The sequence below is a fragment of the Balaenoptera acutorostrata genome, chromosome 17, assembly GCF_949987535.1.
Source record: "Balaenoptera acutorostrata chromosome 17, mBalAcu1.1, whole genome shotgun sequence".
NCBI classification, from domain to species: domain Eukaryota; kingdom Metazoa; phylum Chordata; class Mammalia; order Artiodactyla; family Balaenopteridae; genus Balaenoptera; species Balaenoptera acutorostrata.
Window position 1 is genome coordinate 3570941 of NC_080080.1, and position 20036 is coordinate 3590976.

At 44.8% G+C, this 20036-nt stretch overlaps 1 protein-coding gene across 6 annotated transcripts in view; it reads left to right on the forward strand.

Moving 5' to 3' along the window:
* TRAPPC9 (trafficking protein particle complex subunit 9) overlaps positions 1 to 20036 on the forward strand; it is a 560212-nt gene that overhangs the window by 354685 nt on the left and 185491 nt on the right. For all 6 annotated transcript variants that reach the window (XM_057531917.1, XM_057531923.1, XM_057531919.1 and 3 more), the window contains one exon: positions 13015 to 13157. In XM_057531917.1, coding sequence (XP_057387900.1) covers positions 13015 to 13157 — 143 coding nt within the window. The remainder of the gene's footprint in view (positions 1 to 13014; positions 13158 to 20036) is intronic.

A 20036-nucleotide genomic window follows, 5' to 3' on the forward strand; every position in this document is an offset into this window, starting at 1 on the left:
CTCGCAGCCCGCCCGCACCCGTCTTTTTAGTCTCCCCTTCCAACCCCAGGACTTCTTATCCGGGTGTTCCTTAGGGAGAAGGTGGGCTTGCCCCATGATGCAGTCTGGCTCCCGCCCCACATTTTAGGTAAAAACAAGCCCCGAATTCCTTCTGCTTCTCATTACAATTCTGCCATTGTTTTGAAAAGGACAACCCATCTCTGGAAAGCCAGTACTGCTAGCATATTAACTATCGATGCGTTCACGTCGTCGTCTTGGTGATAGCTGCTTTTCACTTTTCTTGGTTAAGTAGAATAACACTGAGTCAGAGCGACTATTTGGAGAGAGGAAGGAGTCAAGGAACACAGTGGATCTGGGGCTCCTGGCTGCGTGGCGGTTGAGCGGGCGGCGTCCTTGCGCTTGGACCGTTGGTTTCATCTCCCCAAGAGGCCGCGAGCATCCGCCTTCATCTTTGTCGGGAGGGAGGTGTTCTCCCTGAGGAAGCGGAGGGAGCAGAGCCTTGTTAAACCCACCGCCCTTGTTCGTTTTCTCATTCATTGCTCACAACCGCCCAGCAGGCAGGGGGCCCTCATCGTGTCATCGCGCAGAGGAGTCCGAAGCTGGAGCGAGGCCGCCTGCCCCGGGCACCCAGCCAGCAAGTTCACGGCGGCATCTGACCACGCACGGGTCCTCGGGCTCCTGGCTGCCACCTTTCTCTTCCTCACCTGTGCCCCTGGCAGGGTGACCAGAGGCAAGGACTCAAGTGAGGCAGGAAATCAAATGCCTTGGCAGCGGCTTGGCTTTTGTTTTGGGGGTGAAGTCCTCTGCCCTCATTGTGCATCTGTTTTGTTTTTAATACTAATGATCCTTTGCGATGACTTATTGACTGTTCACTAATCCTGGCTTACCTCTGGCTTAATGTTTTCAGCTGACACGGAATGTTACTCCTTTGTAATTTATATTATTTAGCTATTCTTAGCCTTTAGAGTGAATGCGTCTTAGGTGAGTGTAATTAGAAAGGCATATTTAACACACAAGGGATAATTTTGTCTTATGCAGCTGTGCATTAAGAAAAAAAAGCATCTGCGGGACTATAAGGTTTCCATTTATAATAGAGATTTATTCTCCCAGAGGCTAGGAAGCCATAATCCTCTGAAAGCTCTTTATATCAATGCTGAAGGTACTCCTTTCATTCATTTATTTATTTAATTGGTAAGCGATGATTGAACTCCTCCATCGGGCAGTGTGCCAGGCTGTGAGCCAGCCCTGGGGGCACCGCCGTGCCTGGAGGGACTCTGGGGGTTGGGGGGGGGAACCTGACATTTAAGTGGGTTATAATGACTGTTTCTACAGCAGTGCCATGGCTGTCTATTACAAGGAGTTCGGAGCTGGGCAGGTGTGGCATTAAATTCTGCCTTGGACAAGCTTTGGGGCTGGCTGAACAAATCACAAATCCAAGCCACAGTTTCTTTCTTTCTTTTTTTTTTTTTGAATTCTTAAGTTGTATTTATTTTTCTGTACAGCAGGTTCTTATTAGTCATCCATTTTATACACATCAGTGTATACACGTCAATCCCAATCTCCCAATTCATCACACCACCACCCCACCCCGCCACTTCCCCCTCTTGGTGCCCATACATTTGTTCTCTACATCTCAAGTCACAGTTTCTTTATCAGCACATGGGAGGCTCTGTAGGCCAGTGGTCTTGAGAGGTGAGGTCTTCAGAGTCAGTGGCTAAGTGTAAAGCCACGTCTGGGTCTGTTGTGACTTGTTTCTGTCATTGTGGTTCAGCTGCTTGTGGCCCAGCACTAAGTCCCAGGCCCTGAGGGAGCTCTGACCAGAGCTCGGCGGCTGGCCTGCCAGGGTGCCCTGCTTGTCTCCACTGGTCCGCTTCCCATCTTTCCTGCCTTCATGCAGCTGGGGTCAAACGTCACACGGGAAAAGGGTCAGCCTGGTTTCCTCTTGTCTCCGGCCTCTTCCGGAACAGTCTGACCCCCTCCTCATGCTCTCGGCAGGGCGTGCGGCATGGTGGACAGCCCGGGACGGGGCTCAGCGGACGTCTGATGGACAGTCGGGGTGGTGGCTCTCCCTGGCCTGCCGAGGAACCGTGGAAGGAGGGTGGTGTTAGACTGTCAGCCCCAGGCTGTCTTCACATGGGTAACAGGGTTTGAGAGGAGCCAGCTAGCACCCTGCTTGCACGATCTAAGTTTGGAACATCACAGAGGTGTGTGCAGGAGTGGCATGGTCAGCTCACCAACCCGGAGAAGCTAGGTGGGAGGGCTGGCCTGGCTGGGGCCACGTGGGCTCCCCAGCGCCTCACCGTGGAATTAGCGTGTCCACACAATCAAGGGCAGAGCTGAGGTCCATGATTCTCACCCACGGGGCCGGCTCTAGGACTCAGGCCAGCCTGCAGGGCCAGTGGGGGACAGGGAAGGGGTGGAGCCCACAAGACCCATCCTTTGCCATCTCACCAGTTAGGGAGGCTGCCCTCCTCTCCCCGTCTGCACGTGGTGGCTCTCAGAGTGTGGTCTCTGGACCAGTAGCGTCAGCGTCCTGGGATCTCCTTAGAAATGCAAATTCTCGGGCCCCGTCCGGACCTGCAAATCAGAAACGCTGCTGTGGGGCCCAGCACTGTGTTGAAACGAGCTCTCCTGGGGACTGACGCGAGTTCTGGGGCAGAGCTCCGCAGTCAGGAGAGGTGCCGGGCAGAGGTGGGCTATAAAATCCAACCAGAGAACCCCGGTATTGGCCTCTCAGGCCTCAGGGTGGCCAGTGGGAGTTGGGGTAGCCAGTGTTTTCCATGTGAACCAGGGCATGGAAGAGTGAGGGAGAGAGTCCTCGGGGAAAGTCCTTCACGTGGAAACAGAAGAACGGAGAACAAGCGCTCTCCGCAGAGGGGTGGTCTGGGACATGCTGCTTAATCCTCCTTAAGCCTCCTTCCCTCACCTGCAAAATGGGGCTAATGAGCTCTTCTCTGAAGGATTTTGAGGCTTAAACTACACGATGCATAAAGAAAGTGGAATTCAATGTATAGTAATAGATGGCCATTAAAATGCAGTTTTATTTCCTTAATCTCTTTTCCTATTGGCCAAGATGTTCTGGAGGATCTCAAAATGGGAGAACAGATTATAGACCAGAAGAAGAAATTCTAGGTGCCAGAGTCAGCCTTTGCTATTGGGGACAGAAGCCCAACAGAGGGCTTACAAGGGCGCCCCTCAGTCTCAGCTGCTCAGCTTTCATCCTGGGCGTGGGACCCCTGAGGTCTGGGCAGGACAGGCGGCTCTAGTCTTGGCCTGTTGTACCAACTGAGCTGGAAAAGAATTCTGTAAAGCAGCTGTTAAATTGATTCCCACTGTGAAGATAAAGGGTGGAGGTTCCAAGGGAGGTGGAATTTACCAGGGTCACCTGCTCCGAGGACCTAGAAGTGCCATTGCTGGCCAAGCAGGCAGAAAGTTTGTTTTCTATTTAAAGAAGGAAGTTTGCTGGAGTGAGAAAGGGGCAAAGGCCACAGGCTAGAAGAGTTGTTGAATAACTGAAAACATCAGCAGAAAGAAATTAAATCAGGAGCAGCCCAGCTCCAGAGAAAGCAGAGCCTCGTGAGATGCGGGCTTTGCAGTGGTCACTGCCTTGTATCCTGAGTAGCCTCGTCGGGCTTTGGCAGCCTCTGATTCTTGTACGTCTCCGGAGTAAAGCCATAATTTCATCTCAACCATCTGAATGAATGAATGTCCACGTTTTCAGCCCTGGTTAACAGACCACGTGGCCCCAGGCCTATCAAAGAGGCAGCATACAGCGAAGGTGGACCTGACTGCAGTTCCACACTCGAGGTTAGAATGCCATTAGGCGCTTAATGCAGGTGCAGCAGTGTGAGTCTAATGAGATCAAAGACAGACCTGTTGTCACGGATTTAACGTTGGATGGGATCTTGTAGTGCACTTGGCCTTGGGCCCGGAGTCTTAGAGGTGGACTTGAGCTCTTTGTCCCGCCCATACCTATGTACCCCGCTTCCCATGAAGACCAGGTGCCAGGTCTAATGGTGGAACACCGGAGTCCTCTCTCTGTGGGCCCTCGGCTGAGGTGGGGACAGACCCCACAAGCACTGACTTGGTGTCCTCTGGAGGAGGGTGCAGGAAGCACCCTACGTGTCTCACATTAGAGAAGGTTGTCACGGGTGTGGGAAAATGAGGATGAATCTTGTGGTGTAAATTTGGAACTTGAGGTATCACTCTGAACTCCCTGTTTGTGTTTATTTCTGTATCTTTGTCCATATATATACTTATATCCATATCTATCTATAGCAAGGTGCCAGTATATATGTATGTATGTATGTATGTACAGACACATATTTCTCAGGTTTGTTCACTGGAAAAGCCTTGAAGCAAGAGCATCTTAGTAGCAAAAGAAAATTGTCTTGTGTTGTTAGAAAATTGTCAATGGATGCTAAATCTAGTGAGTGAGAATTTAATGAGGAGTAAGGTATTTATCACCTCTCCAGGCATCTCCACACAAATTGCTTGTTAATTACTAATGGAAAAATAGGAACAGAACTTGCAGACACCATTATCGTCATTATTTCATTATCTATCTATCTATGTATCTATCTATCTATCTTCTGTCTCTATCTGAAGAGAGGGAATTTAAAAATGAGAGAAGATGTGAAAAGTTGTTGAATTGGGTAAAGGGGTGGTTTTTGTACTTTCCTTTCAAATTTTCTGTCACTTTGAGATAATATTGAAGTTAAAAGTTTAAAAGATAAACCTTAAAGTCATAGAGGAAAACAGGGGAGAATAATATTTTATAACCTTGGAGTGTGGAGAGTGTTTCTAACCATGATTCAGGAGCCATGAAGAAGGTGCAAGGGACATAAAAGAAAAGACTGATGCATTAACTGCAAAAAAATTAAACATTTCTGCAAGGCAAAGAACATCGTAAATAAACCCAAAGATACTATCCAAATGTGAAAAAATATTTGCAGCTTATATCACAGGCAAGGAGTAATTTCCTTAATATATAAATCCTCCTAGATATCTGGAAGAAAAAAACCTGACAGGTCAATTAAAAAAAAAAATGGTCAAATGATATGAACGTGTACTTCACAACAAAAAAGATGAAACGGCTGCTTTTTTTGGTACCAGAAATCAGATTTTTGACTTGGCCTTTTAACAGTCCCCAGACACATCTTCCTCCATCTGGACCTTACGTCCTGACCCTTCTCAGTCACCAAGGGACTTCCGGGCCTCTTGAAGAAGAGCTGCTTTGATGGCTGGTGTTGCGCAGATCCATTCCTACATTATTGTGGATGTACCATTTAATTTGTAGTCACTTGGCATCTTTAAGGCATAATTAACACTGAAGAAAGACTTTGGCCAAAAGTGCTAATTAACTGGAAAGTAGTGGTAAGGCTTTCATTTGTGTGTTTCATTGACCTTAAGTAAACTGGAGGACTGGCCTCTTGGGGTATGAGCCCCAGCTGGGACCTGTGGTCCTGAACGTTTGACTTATTAAGTGAATAACATCACAGCTGTTAATCTTGTGTCGTATCACGGAAATAGAGCAGAAGGAAATCTGCGGTGACAGGTCCACTGGGGGTCTTTAAAAATTAGAGGTCTATTTCTTAGACATATAAATTAGTTATGACAGTGTCCAGGGTGATTGTTTTTCTCTGGCAATAACCTTAGTTAGATTAGAAATCACGGAATATTAGGTTGGTATTACAAAATGAACAGTAAAAATTCATGTGAGAACTGGTATGAACCTCAGGCAATATCTGGCACAAGTCTCAGATTTTACAGATGAGTGTATTGAAGACTAGAGAAGGGACATGACTTTTCTAAGGTCATGTGAAGTTTTAATTACAGTAAATCATAACCTCACTTCCATGACCCTGCTGCAGAACCTGGGGATCCTGAGGCTCTACATTCATCCTCAGACATAGGCAGCCCTACATCAGTGTGGCCCACACTATGACTTTGGAGTCTTCTGTTTTAATGTTTGCAAGTGATTTTGTGCCTATTAAAGATCAGGATCAATTTCTAAAATCAACTTTATTAAATATAATTTGCATTCTGTAAAATGCAGCCGCATTAACTGTACAGCCATCAAGATATAGAATATTCTCATTATTGCCCGACAAGTTTCCCTGACCCCTTTGCAGTCAGCCCTCTCCTGCCCCCAACCCAGGCAACAACTGATCTGCTTTTTGTCCTAAAGAGTAACCTTTTCTAGCATCTCATGTACATGCAAGCATACGGTATATATTCTTTTGTATCTGGCCTCTTGCACTCATAATAATGTTTTGGGGATTTCTGCGTGTTGTGTCTATCAGTAGTTTGCTTCATTTTGTTGCTGAGTAGTATTCCATAAGATTTGTTTGTCTAGTCACCTACCTGCTGTTGGACGTTGAGGTTATTTTCAGTTTGGGATTAACCTGTACTACGAATAAAGTTTTCAGGGACATTGATATACATGTCTTGGTATGGATATATGTTTTTATTTTTCTTGGTAGGAGTTTCATTGCTAAATAATATATTAATTCTGTGTTTAAATTTATGAGGAATTGCTTAGTTGTTTTCCAAAGTGATTGTACATTTAACATTACCACTAGCAATTTCTGAGAGTTCTAGTAGATTCCTTAGGATTTTTTGGGGTCACATGACTATGTCATATATGAACAGACAGTTTTACTTCTTCCTTTCTGACATGTAGGCCTTTAATTTCTTTTTCTTGCCTTATTGACTTGCCTAGGATCTCAAGTACAGTGTTTATAGCAGTAATGACAGCTAGGTCCTCGCCTTATTCTGGATTTTAGGGGCAAAACATTGCTTATGATTAAGTATGGTTTTAACCGCAAGTTTTTCATGGGTGCACTTTGTGGATTGAGGATGTTCCTTTTTATGCCTAGTTTGCTGAGATTTTAAAAGAAATCATAAATAGGTTTTGAATGTTGTCAGCTGCATTTTCTGAAGCTATTGAGATGATCCTATGACTTTTCTTTCTTTTTCTTTTCTTTTTTTTTTTTTTGTCTGTTAACGGTCTGTTAATATGGTGAATGACATTGATTGATTTCTAATGTTAAACCAAACCTTGCACTGTTAAGCTTACTTGGTCATGATGTATTACTCATTTTAAATATTACTGACTTTGACTCAGTAATAATTGTTAAGGATTTTTACATCTAAATTCAGGAGGGATATAGGCCTGTAGTTTTCTTTATGCACTCTGCTTTTAGCATTTGGGTAACACTGGCCTCATAAAAAGAATGGGGATATTTTCTCCCTCTCTTTTCTGAAGGCGTTTCTGTAAACTGGTATTGTCTCTGACATTAAGTTTTGACAGAATTCAGCTGGGAGACCATCTGAGCTTGGGGTTTCTTTTAAAAGGATGTTTTAGTTAATGAATCCAATGTCTTCGCTTAGCAGGAGGCTCTTCAGGTTTTCTATTTCTTGTTGGTTCCGTTTGGTAACATGTGCCCATTTTACCTAAGTTGTTGAATCTATTGTCACTAAATTGTTTACACTCTTTCTTTACTGTCTTTTTCATGTGTGCACGATCTGTACAGATACTCGTTTTCATTCCTGATATTAGTCATTAGTTTCTCACTTCCTTTTTCCTTGATCAGCCTAACTTAGAGGACTGTCACTTTTATTGATATTTTCACAAAATAGGTTTTAGCTTAACTGATTTTTTTCTCCCATTATTTGTCCAATTTCTATTTAATAATTGCCCAATCCTCCCTTCCTTACTGGGTTGTTGGCTCTTCCTATCCAACTCCACACCTGACACACACGGGCTTTTTTTCTCCTGTATCCTTGTATATACTAGGACGCTTCTCTGTGATGTAATATATCACAACTGTCTTAGATATCTAGGGGCTTGTGTCTTTGACTAGACCTGAGCAAGCCCTCAGGGGTGGCATTGTGTCATCTGCCATAGTCCCTTACACTTAGTAGACATTCAGGGTCAGTGAGTGAATGAGTGGGTGGATGAATGAATGAATGAATGAATGCTGTTCTGAGCAGTTTGCATACATGGAAGAGAGAGGGCTGTGCAGCCATGCAGCTCTGCATTTGAACCCTGGATGTGCTACTCCCTGGGTGTGTGGCATAGGCCAGTCACCTAACTGCTTGTTTGCGAAAACTGGGCTTTACTTGTAGGGCTCTTAACATTAGAGTCCATGTATGAAGACAACTTAGCATTGCATTTGGCACTTAGTAGGTGGCCAATAAAAGGTAGCTCTTGAAAGACCTTTCATTTTAGCTCAAATAATAAATTATATTGATAGTATACCTAGAAAGTAACTTTTCTCTAATTCTTCGCCCATTTCTGATTTTTATAATAGTCTTCCTTCAAAGTAAAGACCATCGCATGTTCTAAGAAGGGAAAGTCTTATGGCAGAGTACTGCATTGTTCCTCCTTATATTTTGATTGAAATAAAGCTTCGACATCCTGTGTGTTTTATCACCCCACTTTATGGCTTTATTAAAATATTCTAATTTTGGGGGACTGAGGGTTTTTTTTTTGTTTTTGTTTTTTAATCAAGGAAGAAAGGCAGTAATACTCAATTTTAGAAAATCTTTTCTGTGCTTGATTTTCATAAATTACATATTTTCCCCCATAATTATATCTTTTCCTTGCTTCTCTACAGAGTAAATAAACAGCCAATTCCAAGAAGATAGAAACACAGAACTATTTCTTCTTTGTTATATGGTACTTGACAGTTATCTATCTCTGTGTATTTTTTGCTCATTTCCCAGGTGATTTCTACTCTATCACTACCTGGAGACAACTTTTAAGTTTACCTTAAAAAACAAAAAAGACAGTGTGACATTTTTATTACTTCACAGATTTTGGCTTTTCAAGGCCATAATTGAGAACCTGTTTATTTCCTTGACCACCATGCTTGCAATTTGTGGAAGCTGCCATGTATGTGTTGGGTGATGGATTGGTTTTATTTGCTTATTTATCAGTTAATTTATTCAGACATTCATTGACTCAACATTTAGTGAGCTTTCTGAGATCAGGGACCATACTGTATTCATTGTTCTAAGCACAGATCCTGGCACCCAGAAAGTACCCAGGAAGTGATTGAAAAGATGAATGAAAGAATAGACCAAACAGATGAGAGTCAGCTGGACTGAGAAAGTCGTTACAGAAAGGTTTATTTGGATGTGTGTATGAGGGGGGTCTTACCTTCTGCTCACAAACAAGCGTTTTCAAAAGTATAAGACATAAAATTGGCAGTCCTTTTGAGATGACAGTACAGTGCTTTATGCTATGGGAAAAGAATTTGGGATTTTGGTGAAACCAAAATATGATCCTTGAGTATTTTTTAAAAATCTGTATTTCACAGAGTCCTTTTAAAGTAAGGCAGTATAGCCATCTTACTGGAGAAGGCATGGCTTTTGAGGGGCCATGAAGAAGGAGTAACATTTATACAGGTTGAGAGAATTAGTAGGACCAAAGTTCAAGGGAACCTGTAAACATATAGACCTTGAGGAGTGGTGGGAGGTGAGTTGGAACAATGAGCTTTTAAAATGGGACTGAGGAACTTGAATAGACATTTCTCCAAAGAAGATGTATAAATGGCCAGTAAGCATATAAAAAGGTACTCAACATCATTAGTCATTAGGCGAATGCAAATCAAAACCAAAATGAGATACCACTTCACCCCCATTAGGATGGTGATTATTAAAAAACAGACCAAGCAAACAGGAAAAAAAACCAAGTATTGTTGAGGATGTAGAGAGATTGGAATCCTTGTGCATTGCTGGTAGGAATGTGAAATGGTGCAGCCGTTGTGGAAAATGGTATAGTGATTCCTTAAAGAGATTAGATATAGAATTATCATGTGATCTAGCAGTTCCACTTCTGGGGATATGCCCAAAGGAACTGAAAGCAGGGTCTCAAACAGATATTTGTACACCCATGTTCATAGCAGCATTATTCACAATAGCCAAAAAGTGGAAGCAACGTAAGTGCTTGTTGACAGGTGAATGGATAAACAACATGTGGTATACCCATTCAGTGGAATATTATTCAGCCTTAAAAAGGAATTAAGTTCTGATATAAGCTATAGCACAGATGAACCTTGGAAACACTATGCTGAGGAAATAAGCCAGTCACAACAGGACAAAAATGCAATGATTCCACTTATATGAGGTATCTGGAGTAGTCAAATCCATGGAGACAGGGTGCCAGGAGCTGGGGGAGAGGGGAGTAGATTTTTTTGTGTAATTTGTATAGAGTTTCAGTTTGGGAAGATGAAAAATTCTGGAGATGGATGGTGATGATGATTATACAACAATGTGAAAGTACTTAATGCCACAAAACCATACACTTAACAATGGTTAAAATGATAAATTTTATGTTATGAGTATTTTACCACGATACGAAAAATGTTAAATAAAATAAATGGCATTGAAATACATTTCACATTTCTTCCTATTTTAAGCCATGTTGCCTTAGGGTGTCAGATGGTGAGGTTGCAGAAGGAGAAAGGAACCTATTTAGTGAGTGCATATTTGTTCTGCTACTTCGTTTTCTCACCGAATCGTCATTAAAGTCCAGTGAGATAGGTGTTAATTATTGTCCCCACTTAACACTTGAGAAACCGAGGCTGAGAATGGTGAGATACTACGCCCAAGGTCTCACAGTGTGTCAGGCTGAGTTTATCTGGCCTCCATACCTGCTCTCCGTCCACTGTACCAGGCTGCCTTGCCTGTCTCTGGAATTTCTGTCCTCTGGCCTTCCCAGAGGAAAACCATTCTCCACCTAGGATGGCCTCTGGCAGCATGCATACACAGGTGGTTTTCTTTCGTTCTAAAGAATTGTGTAGCTGTGGCTGCCTGTCTTTTGGAGAGGGGGAACCGGTCAATGAAAGCAGTAACTGAGGGCTAAATGCCGTGTCTTGCCCGCAAGGCTTATTGAAATGTGACTCTTGAAGCATAGGGAAGAGGGCAGGAGGGCAGGTGGGCAGACACCTGCTCTGCCATTGGGAAGTGTGGCTTCTCTTGGCTCTTGCAGGTGGGAATGTGCTTGAGCCCTCACCTTGAACACGTGGTTTTGAGGCTCCTGTCCGGCACTGTCAGCCCCAGACAATGCTCTGAGCTCACCCTCACTCTTCCTTTTCTGGAAAAGGCTTCCACTAGGGTCATTAGTGACCAGTTCATTGCCATTAGTGTGGTGGACGCTTTCTCAGACCCTTTTTACAAGGCTGCAGCAATGGACGTTCTGGCCCTTCTTCCCAGGCTCTGCCCTCCTTGGGTTTCTGTGACACCAGCCTTTTGTCTCCTGTTGCTTGTGCTTTTGGTGTCATATCTACGAAACCATTCCTAATCCAAGGTCATGAAGATTTCCTCTTATGTTTTCTTCTTAGAGTTTTATCGGTAAACTTTTTATGTAAAGGACCATATAGTAAATATTTTAGCTTTGCTGGCTGCCTATGGTCTCTGTTGCATATTCTTCTTTGGTTTTGTCGTTTGTTTTGTTTTACAACCTTTTAAAAATGTGAAAACTGTTCTCAGCTCCAGGGCATACAGAACCAGGCTGCGGGCCAGATCTGGCCCTTGGGCCATAGTGTGCTGACGCCCGTTTTAGGACCTTACCGGGGAAGGCTGAGTCATTTTAGTGAGGAGTTGAGCTGGGTTTGAGATTTCCTGTTGCTATGGTTACTCTTGGTGCAGCACAGGATCCACACTGTGCTGGGGGAAGGGGAAGAAAGTAGGGGCTGCTGAGGTAGGTACCAGGGGTTTTTCCCATAATGGTCCTCCATCCTCAGCCCTGTGCCCTCCCTGCCCACCAGCACCTGGCCGGGGTCTCTCCACACCTTCATGCCACCCCCAGAGGCTTCTTACCGGGTGCCTGCTAGGTCTGTGCCAGGAGCAGATGGGGCCCTCTTGTTCTCCTCGTGCTGCCTCAGTCCTAGGTCGGAGCCGTGCCCCTGGATCCTGCGTGTGGGCTCTCAGCATTCCTGCCCTTCCCCCAGTAGCAGCCATCCTCTGCCTGGTATAGTGGTGGGCAGTGTGTATGAATGGGTTTCCTGCCTCCGTCTCTAGTGGCATTGCTGTAGGATCCTGGCTTGGGACCGGCTCCTGGCCCTCCCAGCAGCGTCTGCCCTCCCCTCACTAGAACGGATATTTACCCCTGTCTTTGTGCCCTTGGCATTAGCTACCCCTCCTCCAGAAGCTTAAGATTTTGCTTTAGAGGAGAGAAGGGTCTGGATGGGGTTGGGATGGGGGTAGGGGATTGGAGCTGGGGTTCCGGTTTCTTGTTCTTCCTATGGTGGCTCCTGACCCCCTCTTCCAGGCCTGTACCCCCAGGGAGGCTCCCCTGCACTCCTGCCCCTGCCCGTCCTTTGTGTAAGCCCCCAAGGAGGTCCTTGGAGAAGACCTGGAGCGGTGGGAACTGTCCTGGGGTCTGGAGAGTCCTCACTATCAATAGAGCCCCGACTCAGCCTTTAGCAATTCATTAACGTCTGAGCTGATTCCTTCCTGCCGGCTTGTATGGTGGCTGGCTCTGCCCCTGGTGAGATGTGTCCCCACTCTGTCCCTCCTGGAAGGACCTTGTTCCTCCTTGGCCTTCTGGCTATGTGGTTGCCCTGTGACCTTATCTCTGTGGGTTCAAGGAAGTGTCATGAGTTTGTAGTTTGTCGGCCTTACTCACTGTTAGCCTGGGAGCCGCGTTCTAGCTCCTTGATGGAAGTCCCTCCTCCCCCGCAACCTGATCTGTCTGTTTAAGTGATGCTGATTGAAATGCGTTTTTCTCTCTGAAATGCTATATCCCGTCACAGAGTAATTCTGGAGCTCCTTTCCATTCGTGTTTCCAGGCTGAGAATTGTAGGTGTTAGATACAGGGCATCATCGGAGGAAAGATGTTACCAGATGTCAGGTGCCAGGTGACAGCCCTGGGTGAGAGCTGCCCGTGGCAATAACTACCAGTTGGGATAATCTTCAGCCTTATCTGAGCGAAGTCTGCTGCCTGGGGGAATGGCGATCAACTTAGGGGGTACTAACTTACCATTTTTTACATCTTTTTAGACCCTGGAAGCTATCCTGAATTTCAAATACTCCGGAGGCCCGGGCCACATTGAAGGATATTACAGGAACCTCTCCCTGGGGCTGCACGTAGAGGTTGAGCCATCTGTATTCTTCACACGAGTCAGTACTCTGCCGGCAACCAGGTAAATGCACCTCTGCTCTTGGACCGCCTTGTTCTAGAGCCTGAGGGCACTGCGTTTGGAATTCTGACCTTGGTGTTCGTTTTGGTCCCACTGTTCGCTGTGCTGAGTTACTTAGCCTCCCCGGGTCTTCATCAGAAAAACAGGCAGTGTAGAGCAATGCCGCTTCAGTTAGGTGGGAGTGACCGGACTTCACACCTTCTACCGTGCTGTAGTAATATTGTTGGCGGTGCAGTGTGCTTGCTTGTGGTTGTCATCTTGCAGGACACGGTTCCCGCCCGTTGTCCCGAGCCTGGAACTCACTCCCGTCTGGTTCAGCTCTCCTGCTAGCAGTGGCTCAGCAGACGGCTCCCTGTCTTGGAGACCCCTGGAGGCGTCCAGCCTATCTGTCTGTGTCACTTCGGGCGCCCCAGGAAGACTGTGCAGGCAGGGCCAGGCTGCCCAGCGTCTCAGCCCCATGTTTGCGGAGCTCCCAGCCATCTGGAGCGTGGGGTCATTTCTGCCCAGAGCACCCTACTTGCAGGAGGCTTTCTCTCTTGATTACTTCTCCAGGCCTAGTCTTCCTTTAGGGAGAAAGAAACCAGTTTGTCTACTTCAAACCCGGAAGTGGTCAGAGATACTAGAGGTTACTCCTGCCTTAGGTGGGAGAATGACAGTTTCTCACCCCCGAATTTGACCTGTGATGAACTGGGAGCTGTGGGGTCTGAAGCACTGGGTGGGGGCTCCAGCCAAATGGAGACCCTCTGGGGTCAGATTCCTGCCCAGGTGGTGAGCAGCCTTTGGAAGGCAGGTCCTGACCACCCCTGGGCATGTCCACACTCTCATGTCCAGGGGCACATTACATCTCGGGGGAGGATAGAGTGGGCTAGAGTTTTTTTTGTTGTTGTTAATAAATTTATTTATTTTTGGCTGCGTTGGGTCTTTGCTGCTGCGCGCGGGCTTTCTCAAGTTTCGGAGAGTGGGGGCTACGCTTCGTTGCGGTGCGCGGGCTTCTCATCGCGGTGTCTTCTCTTGTTGCAGAGCACGGGCTCTAGGTGCGTGGGCTTCAGTAGTTGTGGTATGTGGGCTCAGTAGTTGTGGCTCGCAGGCTCTAGAGCGCAGCCTCAGTAGTTGTGGCGCACGGGCTTAGTTGCTCTGCGGCATGTGGGATCTTCCCGGACCAGGGCTCCAACCCGTGACCCCTGCACTGGCAGGCAGATTCTTAACCACTGTGCCACCAGGGAAGTCCCAGTATTACTTATTTTTAATGGAGTTAAGGCTATACTTACCTGTCTATCCTTGACCGTGGGGGAGAGAACATCACATGCAGCGTCCCTCTCCCCTCCACCAGTGGGCTCTATAGTCCACAGAGTATAATAGAGGGACGTTAATGTCGATGTAAAACTCTCTTTAGAGTGATACAGCCCCCAAAAGTAAGGGTAGTTTCAGTTCATAGGAAAGACTGCTGTTCTCCCCAGCCATTGGAGAATGGCTTCGGCAAGAATTAACGTCTTTGCTTTGGGCTTTTCAGCCCAAGCACATTTTGATCACATTTCATCATCTATCACTTTTCAACCCACAGAGTAATGGTCTTTCTTGCCAGCGCTTGCCTCTGTTTTGAATTTGGATAAAGCGTCAAAGCACTTGCCGGCGGGAAGCTTTGGCAAGGATGCCTGCCAGGTGCTGTTAGAGTTTTTCAGGCCCTTCCTGTGCTTTGGTCCGCTCCTGGTGTGTGTTCTTTCTCATCCCCTCATCTCCTGCTGCCACTGCTCATATAAATAGGTCTTAGAAGCAGCACAGGTTGTCACTGAGTTGGATTATTTTCGCCTTATTGATATCTGGCTTCCATGTCATGGCCCCTGCCGTTCTTAATGACAATTTAAGATGAGAAGAATGTTGCCTTGTGGTTTGGTGCACATGTACACTCAGAAGAGTTGGTGGTTAGCTGACGCGCTGTTCGGCTCCTGGTTACCCGCCTGCTGACCTCACTCTCTTTCTTTTGGCCTCCGTGTTTCTTTTCCCTGCTCTTGGGGTTGAGATTTGATTCCCTCTAATCCTCCCTTTCCTTTCCTGCTGAGTCTAACTGAGCCCCAAATCCTGTGGGTGGAGCTGATGTCCCTGCATGCCACTGCACGTCTTTGCCATCTTTCCTTGGGACTCTAGAAATACTTGCCTACTCAGCCCCCCTGCCTCTAACCCTGCTCCAGCATCGTCCTGTAAACACACGTGAACGTTCCCACGTCACCGTCTGGCTTAAAGACATTCCCAGTGCCTACGGGATAAAGTTCAAAGTCCCCTCTCTGATATTCAAGGTACTTAAAATTTTGATCTAGGCGTTTCTCTTCAGCTGTTTGTCCCCAGTCCCTCCATACTTCATGTGAAAGACACTTTGCTTCTCACCATCACCAGGACATGTCAGGACAGCTTACTCCTGTGTGCCTTTGCATACCTCCTTTTCTAAAACTGTTCTTTCTCTTAAACTATCATTCCTTCACTTAACCTTTTGGAAAATGTCTGTTTGCCATTGATATATGTTACATTTTTATAAAATTTTCCTGACCATGACTAGGCATAGTGGGGGTCCTTCTGTGGGGTTACCCTGTACATTCTTTGTATGTCTAATAAAGCACTTAGCAGACTGTAAACCTTTAAACCAACACCTCCACTGTTTTGGGTGCTACGTGAAGCACCCACTGGGATCAGAGATGGACAGAGAAACAGTCCTTGTGTTTTATCAGCCTGGTAAAAGCTCCTCAGGCAGAGATAATACCAGCTGGAAACTCGGATCTACATTAAGGAATGACGAACCCTGGAAATAAAGTGAATAGGTTAGGTATGAGATTTTTTATCCTCGCTTTTTGATTTCTTTAAAAGACTACTGACTGTCTAAGAAAGAAATAATAGCATTTAATTTTGTAGTGCATATCATATAAAGAAGTAGAATATGTAAAAAAAGAAAGTCGTACAAATGGAAAAAGAGGGAGAAATGGACATTTTTATATGCAAAATGTTATATTATTTGAAGTTAGAATGTGATGTTAGAGACGCATGTTGTAAAGCCTTGAGCAATGACTTAAGGTATGGATAGTATACCAGGAGAGATAAAACAGAACACTAAAAAATAACCCTCCAAAGGGGGAAAGAAGTGGCAAGAAAGGAGGAGAAAAGAACCAGGAACATATAGTTAAGTAGAAACAAATAGCAGTGTGGTAGATTTAAACCCACTGTACCAAGAATTACATTAAATGTAACTGAACTAAATGCTACATTTAAAATCTTTGCCCCCCGAGTTACAGAGATACTCTGCCACTTTTTCTTTGAGGAGGTTTATAGTTAAAGTTTTTCCCAGAATCTGTCTCAAATGAAGTTTTGTGCATGATGTGACGTATGGATCAAAGACTTAAGTAGTTGGGGAAAGATACCATGTTTATTGATTGGAAGAGTCAGTTACTGCTAGGATACCAGTTTCCCCAAATTTGATTATAAATTCAATGCAATCCCAATTAAAATCCCAACAGGACTTTTTTGGGGGGGTGGTGGTGGAAGTTGACAAGCTGTTTTAAAAATTATTTCACAATGGAACAGATTATTGCCAATGGAATAGGCAAATGACTTGACAGAAAAACAAAGTTGGAGGACTTAGGCTATACGACTTTAAGACTTAACATAAAGTTACAGTAGTCAAGAGAGAATGCTATTGTTGTAAAGATAGAGAGATCAACGGACCATAATAGATGGTCCAGAAATAGACTCACTCATGTATGATCAGTTGATCATATGACCAGCAAGGTATGAAAACAATTTTATGTGGAATGAAAATCTTTCCAACAAATGATGCTGGAAGAACTGGACATATATGTGGTGGGAAAAAACGTGGAAATTGTCATACTGTATAAAAATACAAGAGCCAACTCTATGTTTTCTATAAGAAACTCACATTAAATATGCACAGTTTAAAAGCAAAAAGATGGGGGGGAAAAGGCATGCCATGTTAACAGTAATCATAAGAAAGATGGCATGGATATATTATCAAATAAGTAGACTTTCAGGAGAAAAAGAGAGAGTAAGCAGATAATTTGTAATGATGGAAGGGTCAAGTCATCAAGAGTACCTGACAATCCTAAATGCAAATGCACTTAGAAACATAACTTCAAAATAAAACGGACATCTGAAGGGAGAGATGGAAAACAGATAATTATAGTTGGATATTTCAACACTTGTATCTCAGTTTTTGACAGAACAAGGAGACAGAAAATTAGTAAAAATATAGAAAACTTGCACAGGACTAGTAAACAACTCCAGCTAACTGATATTATAGAACACTAAATGCTTATGCTAGAAGTTGAACTGCTTAAAATCAGTGGTAAGTGTCTATGTAAGATAGAGAAGAGCAAAATGTATCCAGAATAAACTGAAGTAAAAGAAAATAATAATAAAGAGTGGATAGGAATGAAATAGAAAATGAAAAAATAATATGTAAACTAAATGGAACACAAAGTCGATTCTTTGAAAAGGTTAATGAAATTAGTAAACTATAGCCAGGATGGTCAGAATTTTAAAAAAGAGTGAACACACAAATTACTAATAATGAGAATGAAAGAGGGGGGCATGGCTAAATTCTGCAGACATTAAAAGAATAATAAGAATGTACTGTGAAAAATCATATTCCAATAAATTTGACAACTTAAATGAAATGGAAAAAAATTTTGAAAGACATGAATTACTAAAGTTAGTACAAGAGAAAATAGAATCCCTGGGATAGTCATATCAGTTAAAGAGTTTAATTTTTAGTTTTAATTAGTTTTAATTCTTAATTAAAAATTTTCCATGAAGCAAAGATTTCTCAGATGGGGTGAGAAACTATTAACCATAAAATAAAAAGTTGATAAGATGGTTTTTATCAAAATTAAAAACTTCAGCTCATCAAAAAGCAAGCTCCATATTGGGAGAAAATATTTACAATACACTTATGCAACAAAGGTCTGTATCCAACATGTACCATGAAGTCCTAAAAATAAATACCCAAGAGACCAAAAATGGGTGGAATTTAAACTCCAGAGAACCCTTTGACGTCAGCATTGCTGTATGGAGATGTTAAATAACTCACCCTCGTTGCACATTAATGAGAAAAAGAGATTCGATTTGAATTCTGGCCTTCTTGGCACCAAAACCCATTCTTCCTGCCACACATACACTGAACTGGGATTCCAGAGACCTGGGCTTCCCTTGGCCCCCTGTGTCTCTGCAAGCATCTCTGTATCTCTCGCAGCTTCAGCCCTCCTGCCCCTCACTGGAGTGATCACCGGCTCTGCTCACCTCATGGGGGAAAAGAGAATCAGATTAAACAGCAGAGGGCCCAGTGTTTTCTCAAAGCCAAAGCACAATATAGATGGGAGGTGGAATTCTCATTGCTTTTTTTTTTTTTTTTTTTTTACCATTCTCCTTCCTTCAGGGGTGTACCTAGGTTTCAGCTGACTTTTATTTAGGAGATCGATTACCATGAAGATTCACTTTTTACACCGAGCTGCCTGGTAATGTTGTTAGGGACCAGATTGAAACGGATTGGGCCATGCCTCCCTGTCTGAGTGCCTGGCCTTCCCCACCGCAGGAGCAACTTCTTTCTAGGCTGCTAGGATAAGTGGTCCAGTCTTACACATTGCTACTCTGAGCCCTGTGGAAAATACACTCCCCTGAGCAGGGCGTAAGGTGTGGGAGTTGTTACATTCTGAATGAAAATCACACCACCTGACACACCATGGTGCTTCTCCCCGGACAGCTAGAAGAAGAATTCCGTTTCCCCCGTCGAGTGGGACCGCCCCACGCTGTAGGGAGCCTCTGCTCACAGACATGTGATAAAGGCAGTTTCAATGTCGGATCACAGACATTTAATAAAGGCAGTTTCAATGTCGGATCACAGACATGTAATAAAGGCAGTTTAAATGTCGGATCACAGACATGTAAAAAAGGCAGTTTCAATGTCGGATTTCATCATGGTTGATCTTTTTCAAGTTGCTGTGTTGATTTAAGTTGGTTTTAAATTTAACAACAATTTAGAATTTTAACAAGCACAGGATTCAGAACCCATTGTACCTGTATCCAATTTCAAATTTTGATCCTCCCACCTATTTGCCCTGTGGTCTTGAGCAAGTCGTTCCTGTTTCTTTAAGCATCATTTTTCTTCATCTTGAAATGGAGAGAACACTGATCTTGCAGGGCTGTGGTAAGGTTTAAAGAATGCATCAATACACAGGGCGTCTCATACAGTGCCTGACACAGGTAGAAAACTGAGAAACGGCGGTTGTCAAGGGCAAGGTCAGGGACTCCGCCTCTTCCATGGGGAAGTGGCACAGGGACAGCCCAGCTGGGGACTCACGTCTGGGTGGCTGGTACGAAGACCAGGGCTGTGTTACTCAGAGGGAAGCCCTCGCCCGCCCAGCAGCTTCACCCTCTTCACAGCCTTCACTGAGGCTGGGCTGTGAGGGGCACCCTGGGGAGGACAGAGGAGGGGAGGCGGACACCTGCACCGAGACCTGCTTCTGTGATGGGAGGGGGCGGGGTCTGCCCCAGGGCTCCCATCTCTCTCTAAGCCATTCATCGAATCTCTGGTGGGAGGAGCTTAATGACAATGCATTTGCTCCATCCCTTCCTGCTCCTGTTGGCTTGTGTTCCCTGAGACGATGAGCACACTTTTCATTGTCTTTCCAAGTGTTGACATAGTGTAGGTCTGCACAGCCGGGAGCTGGGACCCCGCCTTCCATGGCAGGAGCAGCTGGGCATGTCACTTAGGTTGACACAGCAGCTAGCACCCTCTGGTCCCCAGTGTCACCAGTTAGGAGCTGCCCAGGCGGTGAACCATCTCCCATTTTTCTGTCTCCACTCGCACAGCTGTACCTTGAAGGGACC